This window comes from Sus scrofa, chromosome 5 (assembly GCF_054392235.1).
Source record: "Sus scrofa isolate SSC_HxYL_T2T_F1_AM1 chromosome 5, Sscrofa_HxYL_maternal_Yorkshire_Landrace_v2.0, whole genome shotgun sequence".
In the NCBI taxonomy this organism is placed as follows: Eukaryota; Metazoa; Chordata; class Mammalia; order Artiodactyla; family Suidae; genus Sus; species Sus scrofa.
This window is the reverse complement of record NC_139387.1, coordinates 74,654,448-74,671,481: the sequence shown is the minus strand read 5'-3', so window position 1 is coordinate 74,671,481 and position 17,034 is coordinate 74,654,448. Positions and strand designations below refer to the sequence as shown.

Genomic DNA, 17,034 nt, shown 5'->3' with positions numbered 1-17,034 from the left:
AAGGCCAGATCCTTAACCCACTGAGTGAGGCCAGGGATCAAATCTGTGTGCTCATAGATCCTAGTCAGATTAGTTTCTGCTGAGCCATGGTGGGAACTCCCTCAAGGTTTATAATTGAGGGCGACATAGGCACCCTCTGCCTAACTCATTGCAACATACCAGACTTCCAGAAGGAGAGCAGGTTGCATAAACCACATTATGCGGTCTCGGCACTGTGAGCCACTCTGTGTCACCATAGGGAACTGTTCACCGTGCAGGTTTCCAGATGCCAGCCAAAGGCCAGACTTTTAACTGGGCCTTTGGAATGTTAGCTGTGTTAGGTTTGCTATGTTAAAGTAACTGTTTTCTGCACACTGCTACTCTCTGCAGTCTCTCATATATTGCTTTTTCTTAAAATTTTAAGGTTAGTGGGTCTTTGGGTGTTCATTTTGCAATTCTGTCTATTTTTGTTTGAAATTTTCCATATTAGAAGCTTAAGAATATTTAAGATATTTATCATATTATTTCACTTTTCAGCATATTTTATTTCCCTTTTGAATATAGAATAACATCCAACTTTCTTAGTCTGAAATTTAAGATTAAAAATCTGATCTTTTCTGGTCTTATTTTCTGTTTTTTTTTTTTTTTTTTTTTTTATGAGTATGACTGTTCCATCTGTCACTTTACCTGCCAGACCAATTCTTCGAAGCTCTGCTCAGGTTCTTCCTTTTCCTTATCTTAATGATCTAGAGCCACAATGATGACTATTTTGTTGTCTTCTAAAGAATTATATAATTTACTCTTGTATCTGTATTTGGAGTTGAATGTTGCCTTATCTTGGAACTTTTTTGTATGCAGGCCTTGTTTCTTCATCTAGATTCAGTATTTTTTCAGCTAGCCAGTGGACAACAGCACAGAGTAGTATCAATAAATACTACCCAAAAAGCATATTGAGTAATAGTTATTTATTGGCTACACCTGCTGCATGTGAAAGTTCCCAGACCAGAGATTGAATCTGAGCCACAGCTGTAACAATGCCCCATCCTTAACCCATTGCACTTGGCTAGGAGTCAAACCCATGTTTCCACAGCAACCTGAGCTGCTGCAGGTCCTTAACCCACTGTGCCACATTGGGAACTCCTCGAGTGTATTGTTTTGAAAGCCTCTTTTTTTATTAAGCCTGATGAGAGTAGGAATCATATGTCTTTAATTATTCCTTATTGGAATTCCTGCTTAAACCTTTGTTGGAATTTCTTCTAACCTCTGTGACTTTTATCTACACTTTTATATTTTCTTATCTTTGTGCTGCATTGTGAATGATATGTTCGAATCTATCTTCTAGTTCACAGATTCTCTCTTCAGCTTTGTCACTAGCTGACTTCTTATGAAGGTTTTATTTTTAAATTCTGTATTTTAGAAATTTTCTGTGTATAAAAATAAACATAATAATGGACTTCCCTTCCTCCCTCCCTCCCGGCCTGACATCTAGGTTCAGCAGTTATTAACTTTCTAATGAAGGCAGTTGAATTCTTTTGAGTATTTTGCATTCAGTCTGTTGCAATATCACATCATGTATCCTCTGGAAAATTCACATTACACTCCTATAGAAGAGAAGGAAAAAGGGCAAATAATATCTTAGCATTATTATGAAAATAGTTTGGCTTTGCAGATACCCTGAGGTAAGCTTGCGTTCCTTAGGCCCCACTTTGAAGAACTGCTCTCCACAAGGATGATCGCACTTTTAAGTCTCTGCTGCATGTGGCTTCAGACGTGGGTGTTTGAAATATCTATCCATAGCTTATATTCAGTTAGAAGCCTCTATGAAAACACATACAGCATCTTTCCTTTTTCATCCTGGGTTTGTTTTCTTTGTCCTCCTGAGTTCATCTATGAAACAGATTTTATTTTATTTTTGTCTTTTTGGGGTTGCAGCATATGGAAGTTCCCAGGCCATTGGTCAAATTGGAGCTGCAGCTGCTGGCCTACATCACAACCACAGCAACACCAGATCCGAGCCGCATCTGTGACCTATACCACGGCTTAGGGCATTGCTGGATCCTTAATCCACTGAGTGAGGCCAGGGATTGTACCTGCGTCCTCAGGGCTACTAGTTAGGTTCATTACCGCTGAGTCACAAAAGCAACTCCCAAAACATTTTTTTAGTGTTGTATATAATTTTCAGTGAAGCCGCATATTCAGGATTGTCTATCTTACGTTTTGTCTTCACATTATCTGACACCATTCTGTAAGTATAGCGATAAAGTTTTTTAAAAAATTAAAAAAAAAATTAAAATAAAAAAAAAAGCCATTTGGAATTCCCATTGTGGCTCAGCAGAAACGAACTCAACTAGTATCCATGGGGATGGAGCTTTGATCCATGGCCTCACTCATTGGGTTAGGGATCTGGGGTTGCCATGAGCTATGGTGTAGATCACAGATGTGGCTCAGATCTGGCATTGCTGTGACTGTGGCATAGGCTGGCAGCTGCAGCTCCAATTTAATCCCTAGCCTGGGAACTTCTGTATGCTGTAGGTGTGGCCCTAAAAAAAAAGAAAAAATAAAGGAAAATAGTTATAAACATTTTTGGGAAATTATGCTATTAGGGATAAATTAGAACTATGATAGCCACCTATTAAAATGAGTCTCATGGTATTTTACTGGTAAGCTATAGCAGGTGGGGTGGGGGGGTAATAAAAAGCCTTATGTGTTTGAGAGTAAACCAGAGGTGTCTGAAATAATTAAAGGGAAATCTGAATGTCAGCTGTATACATGTAGGGAGCAAAGAGCATGGATTCTATGGTAGATTATTATAATTATAAAATTTTTACTTTTGTGAAAACTCCTTTGAGATTTTTTTTTTCTTTTTTTTTCTTTTGGGCTGTGCCTATGGCATGGAGAAGTTACCAGGCCAGAGATCCAGTGCTGAGTCCTTAACTGCTAAGCCACCAGGGAATTCCCTCCCTTGAGATTTCTATTGGGTACTTGTCGTTTCTGATCTCTCATTTACATTTTTTTCTTTTATAGGAATATGCACTCTCTGGTTGGAACTTGAATAACATGCCCGTTCTAGAGCAGTCTGTTCTTGCACATATCAATGTAGACATCTCTGGTATGAAGGTGCCATGGCTTTATGTGGGAATGTGTTTCTCTTCCTTTTGCTGGCACATAGAAGATCATTGGAGTTACTCTATCAACTACTTGCACTGGTATGTATAGTCTTTATTAGCAGCATGCGTATTTAGTGACCTTTTTAAAAGTGTGATGATGTCAGGTGATATATTAGGGAGAGCTGACTTTATTTTATTTATTTATTTATTTATTTTGTCTTTTTGCTATTTCTTTGGGCCGCTCCTGTGGCATATGGAGGTTCCCAGGCTAGGCGTCGAATTGGAGCTGTAGCCACTGGCCTACGCCAGGGCCACAGCAACTCGGGATCCGAGCCACGTCTGCAACCTACACCACAGCTCACGGCAACTCTGGATCGTTGACCCACTGAGCAAGGGCAGGGACTGAACCCGCAACCTCATGGTTCCTAGTCAGATTCGTTAACCACTGCGCCACGACGGGAACTCCGGGAGAGCTGACTTTAAAGTACTACCTACCTCAAAGTAGATAATGTGCTGTGTAGAAGTCTCAGCATACAGCATCTCACTCTCCTTCTTAAGTATGTGCAGACAGCAGAGCCTCAGCTTTTAGACCAAAAGATACTTGTTTAGCATACGTGACAGTTACTTTGGTTGTCTTTTTTTTGTCTTTTGTCTTTTTAGGGCTGAATCCACGGCATATGGAGGTTCCCAGGCTATGGAGCCAATGCCACAGCCACAGCAACACTGGATCAGCACCTCGTCTGCAACCTACACCATAGCTCATGGAAGTGCCAGATCCTTAACCCACTGAGCAAGGCCAGGGATCGAACCTGTGTCCTCATGGATGCTAGTCAGGTTCGTTTCCACTGAACCAAGGCAGGAACTCTGTACTTTGGTTATCTTTTGATGTGCAAGGTAGGATATTTAAAGTTCATATACTTAAGATCTAACTTTCAGTATTTGAAATTTTCTTTTTCCCTTTTTAATAACATTTTCCCTAACAATGTCTATGTTACATGTGTATTCATTATATTTTTGTGCTGATTTTTTTTTTTTTGTATCTCACCTACAGCTTTTATGTACTTACTCAGTTCCTTGTCTAGTATTCTCATCTTAACCAAATGATATTTTTCTCTTTATTTGAAAGATACTGCTCAGATCACATATGCATCAGAAAACTCTGATTCTCTTTGTCTGCTTCATTGCTGTGCTATGTAGTATAGCTACTAGCCACATGTGGCTGTTTCAGTTAGTTAAGATTAAGTAAAATTAAAATTTACTTCCTCAGTTGCATTAACCACATTTTAAGTGCTTTCTTGTCACATGTGACTAGGGACCCCTGTATTGGCCAGCAAAGACACAACATTTTCAGTCACCGAGAGGAAGTTTCCATTAGAGACTGCACTACCACATTAGGGCTAAGAAATTCAGCTGGTCTATAAATAGCATGACTAATTAAATCCACTTCTTTGAAGTACAACTTAGTATTAAAAATAAACTCTAGTCCATAATGGACTAGTGTAGTGATGATGCCAGGTGTTAAGATTCTTAAGATTAATAGATACAACTTTGAGATTTCAACAGTTTCTTTCCTTAGTGAAATTGAGCTCAGCACAGTTATATAGAAGTGTTGTAAAGAGCATTGGCTTTACTTTGATCATCGTGAGGACAATTGGAATGTCCATTGAGCCTGTGAACCAGGTGGTGTGTCAGTATCCTTTGGAACAGTGTTGATTTTTCATAAAGTGTCTGTCCTATTTGGAGATGCTATTTACTTCTCTAAAAGAGTTCATGTGCTTTGAATTACTTTTCTATAGTGATGAGTATGTATCCACCGGTCCACATGCTCTGTCTTACTTCCTATTACGCACACACATTTTGAGATGGTTGCTAGGATTTGGGGCATATCATCTATGGCCATTAATTATAACCTAGTGGATTTGAATCAGAGACCCTGACCTCATTGGCACCATGCTCTACCTAGCTAAACAGCTATTTCTTTTGCTAGGGGGGAGCCAAAGACATGGTATGGTGTCCCATCTCATGCTGCAGAACAACTGGAGGAGGTGATGAGGGAGCTGGCCCCTGAGTTATTTGAATCCCAGCCTGATCTCCTGCATCAGTTAGTCACCATCATGAACCCGAATGTGCTAATGGAGCATGGTGTGCCTGTGAGTCTTTTTGCCTCTCCCTTCAGTGTTTGTAATGTAAAGTTTTGTATACTTTTTGTTAGAGTCACAGAACATGGTAATAAAAGTAATGGGAAGTAAAAGATCATGTCATCTTCTAGCCACATTAGAATTTATATTCTGAAGGGAACAACATTTATTTGGTTAGGAGTAAGGTGTTGTAAAGTATCAATCATACTTTATATATAGCATCCTATCAAATTAGCCTTTTGTTTTCACTAAACCATTATATCCTGGTTTTAATAAAAATCTCATATCTTTAATATCTTCATTTAACCATAGTACCAGTATTTTAAGTGGTAGTTCTAATAACTAGTGCTTATCTTTGTGGTGATTCTATTCCACATTTCATATGAAGATTTTTTTTTTTTTTTTTTGTCTTTTTGCTATTTCTTTGGGCTGCTCCCTCGGCATATGGAGGTTCCCAGGCTAGGGGTCGAATCGGAGCTGTAGCCACTGGCCTACGCCAGAGCCACAGCAACGCGGGATCCGAGCCGCGTCTGCAACCTACACCACAGCTCACGGCAACGCCGGATCGTTAACCCACTGAGCAAGGGCAGGGACCGAACCCGCAACCTCATGGTTCCTAGTCGGATTCGTTAACCACTGCGCCACGACGGGAACTCCTCATATGAAGATTTTACAGCTTTTTTTCACATGAGATAATGAAGTAGAAATATACAAGGAATACCTTTTCTACTTTTAAACTTAGTTTTAAAAATGGTTATTTAAGCTAGTAACACTTGATAAAGCATAAAGTTAATGTTTCTAATTTACAATCAAATAGTCACCATTACCTTAATGAGAAAGATTGAGTGTTAGTAATGTTATTTTGTCTTTAAAGAGTGAATTTATGTAGAATCTGAGGTTTTCTGAAAAACATAGTATTATAAAACAAAGATTCAGGGAAACTGATTCAGAGGATCTTTCTATATGGCATACAAGCTAATCATTTGGTTTCCAAAAAATTATCCAAAAAGTAGGATGATATTTCTTCCCTTCCCAGTATTTGCAACACAAGAATGAAAGGAATAAAAGAAAAATTCTCTTATTGTTAGGAAACTAGTAGCCCAGTAAGAGTAACATTTTTTCCATGAAAATTTCTTTTGGCTGTGAATTCTTGTCATGAATTACTATAATTTATCAGTGACTGTTACAAAGAGAAAATTGGCTGCTCTTTTTTTTTTTTTTTTTTTTTTGGTCTTTTTAGGGCTGCACCTGCAGCATATGGAGGTTCCCAAGCTAGGGATGCAAAGCTGTAGCTGCTGGCTACACCACAGCCATAGCAACACCAGATCTGAGCCAAGTCTGTGACCTACACCGCAGCTCGTGGCAATGCCAGATCCTTAACCCACTGAACGAGGTCAGGGATTGAACCTGTGTCCTCATGAATGCTAGGCAGATTTGTTTCCGCTGAGCCACTATGGGAACTCCAAAACTGGCTGCTCTTAAACTCTGATATTATTTTCCTGGTATGTGTCTCTTAATGCTTTATTGTTTTCAAGTTAAAAAAAATGCTGCTGAAACTAATAAAATCTGTCTCCCTCTTTTGTTGTTTTTCTTTTGTTTTGTACCCTTGTTCCCAATTTGCATTTAGGTGTACAGGACCAATCAGTGTGCCGGAGAGTTTGTTGTGACGTTTCCTCGAGCTTATCACTCAGGATTCAACCAGGGCTACAACTTTGCTGAAGCTGTGAACTTCTGTACTGCTGACTGGGTCTGTTCTATAGCACATGGCTGTTGTACGTTTGCTGATGCCCCCGAAAAATGCATCCTAACTGCTTAGTGGGAAAGGGAGGGCTCAGGAATATTCCATTACAGAATGGAATGTCTGCGGCAGTTTAGAAAGGTCTGGGTAGTTTTTATTTGGAAGGTTTCTCATCCATTTTTTTCCCTTTCTGTTTAAATTTTAAATGGGAAATTGATTATTTATTTACTTATTTTCTCTTTTTAGGGCTGCACCTGTGGCATATGGAGGTTCCCAGGCTAGGAGTCAAATTGAAGCTGCAGCTGCCAGCCTACACCATAGCTCCTGGCAGCACCAGGTCCTTAACCCACTGAGCGAGGCCAGGGATTGAATCTGAATGAATCCTCATGGATACTAGTTGGGTTTGTTAGTGCTGAGCTGTGAGTGGAACTCCAGAAATTGATATTTTCTGAATCTTCCTTTTCTGAGAGAATGTAGTTCCTCTAGTCTTTGCTTTCTCTGAGCACTTCTGGATTTCAAAAAGGTGACCAGATCTTCTTAAGAATCAATTGTACCAAATTTACAAATATGTATCTCTGATTTTTTTTTTTTTTTTGTCTTTTTGTTGTTGTTGTTGCTGTTTCTTGGGCCGCTCCCGCGGCATATGGAGGTTCCCAGGCTAGGGGTTGAATCGGAGCTGTAGCCACTGGCCTCGCGTGATCCGAGCCGCGTCTGCAACCTACACCACAGCTCACGGCAACGCCGGACCACGTCTGCAACCTACACCACAGCTCACGGCAACGCCGGATCCTTTCCCTCTTTCTTTCTTTCTTTTGAAGGCTGCTCCCTCAGCATATGGAGGTTCCCAGGTTAGGGGTCCAATCGGAGCTGAAGCCGCTGGCCTGCGCCAGAGCCACAATGACGCCAGATCTGAGCCGCATCTGCAACCTACACCACAGCTCACGGCAACGCCGGATCCTTAACCCACTGAGCAAGGGCAGGGACCGAACCCACCACCTCATGGTTCCTAGTCGGATTCGTTAACCACTGCGCCACGACGGGAACTCCTATCTCTGATTTTTATTTTAAAATACTCAGTGCCGAGTTTTATCTTAAAATATCCCTTTATTATTTTCTTTCTTATAGACAATTAGGTGATTTTATTCTTCCTGCCTTTTTATGTTTTCTGTATTCTTTCTTTCTGTTTTTTTTGGGGGGGTGGGGGGGCACCCAAGGCATGTGGAGGTTCCCAGGCTAGGGATCTAATCGGAGCTGTTGCTGCCGGCCTACGCCAGAGCCACAACACCACCAGATCCAAGCCGAGTCTGAGACCTACACCACAGCTCATGGCAATGCTGGATCCTTAACCTACTGAATGAGGCCAGGGGTTGAACCCGAAACCTCATGGTTCTTAGTCGGATTCATTTCTGCTGTACCATGACGGGAACTCCCTCTGTATTCTTACTTAAAAAATTATTTTAAAGAGTAGCTATAATATTGAAATCTCTATGGGCTGTACTTTTGTGTAGATGATATTGCCAGTGATTACTCTTTGCTTTTAAATGAGGTAGATATCAAAAAGTAATTAGTTATTTTTACATCATGTTGGTGGGAAAAAGAGTGCAGATTTACACTCTTTGACTTTATTTTTCCTTTAGTCATGCTGCTTTTTTTGGTCACCTCTCCTAGCATTTAGGGGGGAGATAATATTCTTTAGTGATATTGGATCTTATGTTTTCTCTGGGCACCTTAATTTGTTAACTTAATTTTGTTTTATGATTAACCATACTGTTTTCCTTAGCTAATGAATGAAATTGTATAATGAACAATCTTATTCGACCTGGTCTTTTTTTTTTTTTTTCCCTGAACCTGGTAATTCTAAACTTCTTATTAGAAAGCAGCAGGAGCAAGACTTAGGACTTTGCCTTAGGCTTGAGCTCTACTTTAAAAGCTCAGTGAGGGAGTTCCTGTTGTGGTGCAGTGGTTAACCAATCCGACTAGGAACCATGAGGTTTCGGGTTCGATCCCTGGCCTTGCTCAGAGGGTTAAGAATCTGGCGTTGCCGTGAGCTGTGGTGTAGGTGGCAGACGTGGCTCGGATCCCGAGTTGCTGTGGCTGTGGTGTAGGCTGGTGGCAACAGCTCTGATTAGACCCCTAGCCTGGGAACCTCCATAGCCACGGGAGTGGCCCTAGAAAGGACAAAAAAGAAATAAATAAAAATAAAAAAATAAAAGCTCAGTGAACACTTATTAAGTGTTTGTGATTTGCTTGTTCTTTGGGTGGGAAATGGAGGTGATTCAGAGATAAGTTAGAAATGGTTTCTGCCTTTTGTGCTCCTGATTATTGATGTTTAGTCTTGGGCAGAAATATCACTGGTCTTAAGTTTTTTTACCTACTATATAAGCATCTTAAGATTCATTAATAACCTCAAACAAGTGAGATGATATAAAATAAAAGCCCTTGATACTCTTTAGAAGGGCTTAATGTAAATGAAAAGTAGGGAGTTCCCGTTGTGGCTCAACGGGAACGAACTGACTAGCATCCATGAGAATGCAGGTTTGATCCCTGGCCTTGCTTAGTGGGTTAAGGATCTGGTGTTGCTGTAAGCTATGGTGTAGGCCAGGAGCTACAGCTCCAATTGAACCCCTAGCCTTGAAACTTCCATATGCCCTGGGTGTGGTCCTAAAAAGACAAAAAAAAAAAAAAAAAAAAAAAAAATTCTAGATGCTGTAATCCACATTGTCTTTTGCTTTAGTCCTTGTTAAAAAATGAACTCAGTCCATGAAAATGACTTTTTTCCCTTCCCTCTCCCTTTCTCTAATAACATCTGTTTTTTGTTCTGTGGACACATCAATGCTGAATATGTCCAATTAACCCTTTTTAGCCTGAGGAATTTTTTTCTTTTTCCAATAAGGGCAGTCTCATGTTAGGTCTAAAAGAGTTTGCTGCCTCTTTATATATCAGAGAATTCATGCCTTTTGAGGTACATAGATAGAAAATTAGCAGCTTAGACCAGAAGCTCAACATCTCCCTTAAGGGAGGGCCTTTGAAATTCTTGCTAGGTTATAAAGGTTTAATATTTACAGTTATTGCTTATGTTCAAATGGATGTTGTTATTCTGTTCCTTATGATAAAAAAGAGAGGATCTTGGGCGTAAGTAGTGGTTTTGTTCTGTTTGGAGTGTGTTTAAGCAAGTAATTAAATGGGAGAATCTTGTCTTGTTTTCAGTTGCCTATTGGACGTCAGTGTGTCAATCATTACCGGCGGCTGAGACGCCATTGCGTCTTCTCACATGAGGAGCTGATTTTCAAGATGGCAGCAGATCCAGAGTGCCTGGACGTGGGGCTGGCTGCCATGGTGTGCAAGGAATTGACGCTCATGACTGAAGAGGAGACACGCTTAAGGGAGTCTGTTGTGCAGATGGTGAGTTTGCTGAGCACATTTCTTGTATGTGATATTGCTCAAGGAATAGACTAAAAATTGCACCTTCAGAGACAATTTCATACCTTTGTACTTGGCCATTTTGGTTTCTTCAAGTTGAAAACTTTGAGAAATCTTGATGTCATCGAGATTTCCAGATTTTGAAAAATGCAATCCTATCAGGTAGAATTTTTTAGGTAACATATTTATTTTATTTATTTAGTTTAGTTTAAAAATTTTTTTAAATGATTTTTATTTTTTCCGTTATAGTTGGTTAAGTATATATTTATTCTAAAAAATTTCCAACAGGGAGTTCCCTGGTGGCCTAGTGGGTTAAGGATCTGGCATTGTCACTGCTATGGCTACAGCTGCTGCTATGGTGCAGGTTTGATCCCTGGCCCAGGAACTTCTGCATGCTGTGGGGGAGGCCAACAACAACAACAAAAACAAAATCTCCTACATATAGTATTGTTTCTTTAAGCAAGAAAATTCAAATACTTCTTTCTCGGCTTTGTAATTGAATAAAACTGTGTTCCTGGTGATTGTAGGCTGTCAGAGTCAATCTTTCTTTCACCTCATTCTTAGTATTTTAATGAGTAAGCAGGATAGAAAAACTGTTATGATTTTGAATGCTTAGGATAAACTAAACATTTATCATTGAAATGGAAAATAAATAAGAAGAATAAACCCATGTCTTCAGCCACATATTGACCCATTTTCCCTAACCGTCCCTATAGAGCTAGCCTCACTCCTATGCTCCCTCCTGCTTGTGTATAGCCCTACTTTATTTACCTGGCTATTCTGTTCCTGTTTTTTTTTTTTTTTTTTTTTTTTTTTTTTTTTTTTTGTCTTTTTGTCTTTTTTTTTTGTTGTTGTTGTTGTTGTTGTTTTTGCTATTTCTTGGGCCGCTCCCGCGGCATATGGAGGTTCCCAGGCTAGGGGTTGAATCGGAGCTGTAGCCACTGGCCTACGCCAGAGGCACAGCAACGCAGGATCCGAGCCGTGTCTGCAACCTACACCACAGCTCACAGCAACGCCTGATCGTTAACCCACAGAGCAAGGGCAGGGACCGAACCCGCAACCTCATGGTTCCTAGTCGGATTCGTTAACCACTGCGCCACGACGGGAACTCCTGTTCCTATTTTTTAAACAGCTTTGCTGAGGTATAATACATGTTTATAGTGTATAATATATAAGTGTGGCTGTATACCCATGAGACTTAGTCACAGTCAAGATAATACTGTACATCTGTAACTTATATAAGATTATCAGCTATACTTCATTCTTAAAAAAAGGATGAAGGGGAGTTTCTGTCATGGTGCAGTGGAAACTAATCCGACGAGTATCCATGAGGATGTGTGTTTGATCCCTGGCCTTGCTTAGTGGGTTGAGGATCCAGCATTGCTGTGAGCTGTGGTATAGTCACAGATGCGGCTTGGACCAGGCGTTGCTGTGGCTGTGGTGTAGGCCGGCAGCTATAGCTCCGATTCAACCCCTAGCCTGGGAACTTCCATATGCTGCAAGTGCGGCCCTAAAAAGCCAAAAAAAAAAAAAAAGATGAAAGAAAGGTTTCCTTATGCCTCTTAATGATCCTTCCTTCTTGTTCCATCTTTCTGCTCCTCCCACTCTTATCAGGAAAACATTAATCTACTTTCTTTACTTGACTTTTTTAAAAAGTGTTTTATCTAAATCGATTTATGCAATTTATACTTTTTTTGGTCTAGCTTCTCTCATTTAGCGTAATTACTTTGAGATTCGTCCGTGTTACATGTATTGGTTTTTTTTAATTGCTAAGTGGTATTTCATTGTGTGGATATATATACCGCAGTTTGTTTATCCATTCACTTGTGACTGGACATTTTAATTGTTTCCAGTTTTTGCTTGTTGTGGTTCAAGCCGCTCTAAACATTTTTGTACAAGTTTTTATATTGACAAATGCTTTCTTTTCTCTTGGGTAAGTAGTAAGAGTGCAGTGGCTGGGTCATATGGTATGTGTTGAGTGTGTTTAATTTTTTGGTTAAAAAAAACCTGCTAAATTGTATTCCACAGCAGTTGTACCATTTTATATTTCCACTAGCAGTGTGAGAGAGTTCTGTTTGTTCTGCACTTGCACTGACTCTTGGCACAGGTGGTCTTTTTTTTTTTTTTTTTGGTCTTTTGTCTTTTTAGGGCTGCACCTGCAGCATGTGGAGGTTTCCAGGGTAGGGGTCTAATCAGAGCTACAGTTGCTGGCCTATGCCACAGCCATGCCAGATCCGAGCCGTGTCTGCGACCTACACCACAGCTCATGACAACACTGGATCCTTAACCTGCTGAGCGAGGCCAGGGATCCAACCCGCAACCTCATGGTTCCTAGTCAGATATTTCTGTTGTGCCACAACGGGAACTCCCAGGTGGTTTTTTTACCTCTAGTTACTCGAATACATTTGTGGTAGTATTTCATTGTGGTTTTGATGATACTGGGTACCTTCTAGTGTGCCTGTTTGCTGCCTGTCTGTCTTTGAGGGAAGATTCTGTTCAGATCTTTTACCCAACTTAAAAAATTGGGTTATTTTCCTCTTCAATTTGTGAGTTCTTGCTATATTCTGGATACAGTTCTTTATCAGGTTTGAAAGTATTTTCTTCCAGTCCATATGGCTTATCTTTTCCTTTTCATAAGTGTCTTTTTGAAGAACAGAAGTTCTTCATTTTTATGAAACTCAGTTTATCAGTTTTTTCTTTTATGGCTTGTGCTTTTGGTTATGTCTAAGAAGTCTTTTCTAACCTTGGGTCACAAAGATTTTCTCTGTTTTCCAGAAGTTTCATAAAGTTTTAGCTCTTACATTTAGGTACATGATCTTTTTCAGGTTAACTTTTGTATGTAGAGAGAGGTATGGTTCAAAGTTTATTTTCTTATTTGTGTCACTTAGAGTATAAATCCATTTAGGAGAGTATTAATTTGAGATCTTCTGCTTAGCTTAATTGGTTTAAGCTGACTTAGTAACCAATAACTTAAGAGTAACCAAGTAACTTAATAACCAGGACCAGTGGACATATTGAGATGACACTTTTTTTGACATAGCCCAGATGGTAGAATGTAGTAGAAGTCTGTTTTCCTTTGAATAAAATCAGAATTTTCTTGAAAACAACATTTTTAGTTTGTATAATCACAAAAGTACTGAGTTTGTATTTCTAAACAATTTATTTCAAATAATAGGCTCTCTATATATTTAGATTGAGGAGTCTTAAGAGAATAATAGTCTTAAGCTAAGGAAAAATACAGTGATTTGGATCTGAAAAGTAAAACTGATCCAATTTTGCTACTCTTCTTATTGATGTAAATGATAAAAGGAAATCTGTAAACCAAAGTATAAAACTGTGCTAATAGTTAATAGCTAAACTATTTATTTGGTTGCCCCCGAGCATGCAGAAGTTCTTGGGCCAGGGGTTAAACCTGAGCCACAGCAGTGACAACACTGGATCCTTAATCTACTGAACCACCAGGGAAACCCCCTCTGTACATTTTAGAAATGATGTAAACTAAATATTATTATTATAAAATAGTAATGTTGGTTTTTTGTTTTGTTTTGCTTTTTAGGGCTGCACCTGGGGCATATTGCAGTTCCCAGGCTAGGAGTCATATTGGAACTACAGCTGCCAGCCTACGCCACAGCAACACTGGATCTCTTAACCCACTGAATGAGGCCAGCGATCACACCCACATCCTCATAGATACTAGTCAGATTTGTTTCTGCTGCGCCACAACGGGAACAATGCCCTTATTTTCTTAAAGTGGCATATGAATTAGATTTACTTTCTTTGTGATGCCTTGTTGAAGTAGGTTATATTTTGATTTGCATAGGTTAAGTAATTTTATACTTTTTTCCTTGCATTTGTTTGTATATATCAGTGTTATTTTCAGATTATAGATTATTAAATACATGGTTCAAGGGTATATTGTCTCTGGGGACAGGAATGTTTTGTTTTGATTTATCTTTTTAAATTTTAATTGAATTTTTTGCTTTTTAGGGCCACCTGTGGCATATGGAGGTTCCTAGGCTAAGGGTCTGATTGGAGCTACAGCTACTGGCCTACTACAGCCACGGCAAAGCGGGATCTTTAACCCAGTAAGCGAGGCCAGGGTTCAGACCCGCAACCTCATGGTTACTAGTTGGATTTGTTTCCACTGCACCACAGTGGGAACTCTCTTTTTCTTATTTTAAATAGAAGACAAAACCGCATACAACAAGGTAGAGCCTCATGAATTATGCGGTAAACTTGTCATCACAGTATCGTCAAGAAGTAGAACTACCAGCTAGCCAATGTTTTGTAATAACTGTAAATAGAATATAACCTTTAAAATTGTATAAAAAATTTAAAAAAATAAAAGGTTAGGGTGAAACATATTAGAGAAATAATACTATCAAATAAAATAATATTGGCTTCCTGTGCAGGAAAAAAGGAACTTTTATCAGCCATCATAAAAGTACCTTCCAATAAGAGTGTCCTTCACGCCCCTCAAAAAATGATTTTTAACCTTTGTAGTAATCATTTCCTGCATTTTAAAAATAGTTTCATTAATCACATGTGCATTTTTAGACACCTAGTTTTAGTCTTGCTCATTAAAAAAAAAAAAAGTATTGTTTTTAGAGACTACTAGTGATATGTCATTATACGTACACACCCATGTTTGGATCTGAAGTCAGAGTAGGACTTCCATGGTGGCACATCAGGTTACGGATACAGTGTTGTCACTGTAGCAACTTGGGTTGCTTCTGTGACACAGGTTCTGTTCCTGGCCCTGGAACTTCCACATGCTGCGGACTCGGCCAAAAACAAGGAAAAACAAAAAGTCAAAATAGAAAGACATCTAATGACCTAAGTTCTCTGATGCTTGAAAGACTGGAAGGACTTGATCTAGTGACGTAAATTGCCTTCCAGGGTGTCCTGATGTCAGAAGAAGAAGTGTTTGAGCTTGTTCCCGATGATGAGCGACAGTGTTCAGCGTGCAGAACCACTTGCTTTCTCTCTGCTCTCACGTGTTCCTGTAATCCTGAGCGGCTCGTGTGTCTCTACCATCCAACTGATCTGTGCCCCTGCCCCATGCAGAAGAAATGTCTTAGGTATCCATCCAGAAGTTTCTTGTAAAACTTCTGTTACCTTCTTTTAACATTAATGTTAATATTGTTCTTTGTAATGCCCTTCCCTGTGTTTGGACTGGTAGCCTCTTGTCTTTTGTTCTCCCTGCTTGAGGACCAGCCTGTTAAAGTTGACCCTAAACATGGCAACTAAAATTAGTTTCTTTTTCAGTTGATTTCACATGTACCCTAACTCTCCCCGCGTTAAAACTCTTTGGGCTTCTTAGATAGTCTCTTTTTGTGTGTGTGTGTATTTTTTGTTCTTGGCCAACCCACCATACATGGAGCTCCTGGGCCAGGGATCAGATCCAAGCCGTGGCTACAAACTAAGCCACGGCAATGCCAGATCCATTGTGCCAGGCAGCGGACTGAACCAGCATCCCAGTGCTCCCAAGCTGCTGCCTATCCTGTTGCACCGCAGCAGAAGCTCCAGAGTTTCTCTTATGTGTGCCAAGACCCCATTCCCCCATCCATTGTCCTTCCCTTAAGCTGGTTGTATTTAAAATTTATTTTCAAGTTGTTGGTTCTGGGGAGTCTTTATTTTTTATTTTCATGTGTGTGTGTTTTAGATATCGATATCCATTAGAGGACCTCCCTTCTCTGCTATATGGTGTGAAAGTCCGGGCACAGTCCTATGACACTTGGGTCAGTCGTGTGACAGAAGCATTATCTGCCAGCTTCAACCACAAGAAAGGTTAAGTTTCTTCCTTTTTTAAGAATACCCTGAAATGGTTGTCACTTTGAAAGCGGCCTTGTTTTATGTGTTTTTTTTCTTCATTAAGGAAAATAATACTAGGCCTCATATGAGATATGAGACTGGTAGATTGGTTGACTATAGATTTAATTTCCTATTTGAGAATCATTTTTTTTTTGGTCTCTTTTGCCATTTCTTGGATCGCAGGTGCAGCATATGGAGGTTCCCAGGATAGGGGTCAAATCAGAGCTGCAACTACCGGCCTACGCCACAGCCACAGCAACGCGGGATTCGAGCTGCATCTGCAACCTCTACCACACCTCACAGCAACGCTGGATCCTTAACCCACTGAGCAAGGTCAGGGATCGAACCCGCAACCTCGTGGTTCCTAGTCGGATTCGTTAACCACTGAGACACGACGGGAACTCCAGAGAATCATCTTTTAAGTGAAAACATTGATGTAAAATGGGACAGATAGCTAACTTGCAGTAGATGCTTCATGTATTTGGGGAGCCATTGTTACCAGAGGCTCGCATTAAAGGCTAGAGAAATTGTAAGCCGTAGGAACAGGCACCTGGCCATGGCTTTTATTGTAGCGGTAAGATTTTCACAGCTGTGGCGTGTTTATGCTGATTGGTTGGCGAATGACTTTATTTTCTGTGATCATAGTTTATGGCTTTTTATTTGTTTTCACAGATTTGATTGAGTTACGAGTAATGCTGGAAGATGCTGAGGACAGGAAGTATCCAGAGAATGATCTCTTCCGACAGCTCCGGGATGCTGTAAAAGAGGCTGAGACCTGTGCTTCTGTGGCTCAGCTACTTCTGAGCAAAAAGCAGAAACACAGGTGAGACCGAGAAGA

The 17,034-nt window shown here is 40.0% G+C and overlaps 1 protein-coding gene across 5 annotated transcripts in view; it reads left to right on the top strand.

Moving 5' to 3' along the window:
• KDM5A (lysine demethylase 5A) overlaps nucleotides 1-17,034 on the top strand; it is an 87,778-nt gene that overhangs the window by 31,260 nt on the left and 39,484 nt on the right. For 3 of the 5 annotated variants that reach the window (XR_014803979.1, XM_021092486.2, XM_084956960.1), the window contains exons 11-17: nucleotides 3,004-3,185; nucleotides 5,074-5,236; nucleotides 6,852-6,971; nucleotides 10,170-10,364; nucleotides 15,282-15,463; nucleotides 16,048-16,172; nucleotides 16,869-17,019. Coding sequence is in view for 4 of the 5 variants with exons in the window: in XM_021092486.2 (XP_020948145.1) it covers nucleotides 3,004-3,185; nucleotides 5,074-5,236; nucleotides 6,852-6,971; nucleotides 10,170-10,364; nucleotides 15,282-15,463; nucleotides 16,048-16,172; nucleotides 16,869-17,019 (1,118 nt within the window). In the remaining variant the exon portion in view is untranslated. Of the gene's footprint in view, nucleotides 1-3,003; nucleotides 3,186-5,073; nucleotides 5,237-6,851; nucleotides 6,997-10,169; nucleotides 10,365-15,281; nucleotides 15,464-16,047; nucleotides 16,173-16,868; nucleotides 17,020-17,034 lie in introns of all 5 variants that reach the window. The other 2 variants (XM_084956961.1, XM_084956962.1) reach the window with 1 other exon arrangement.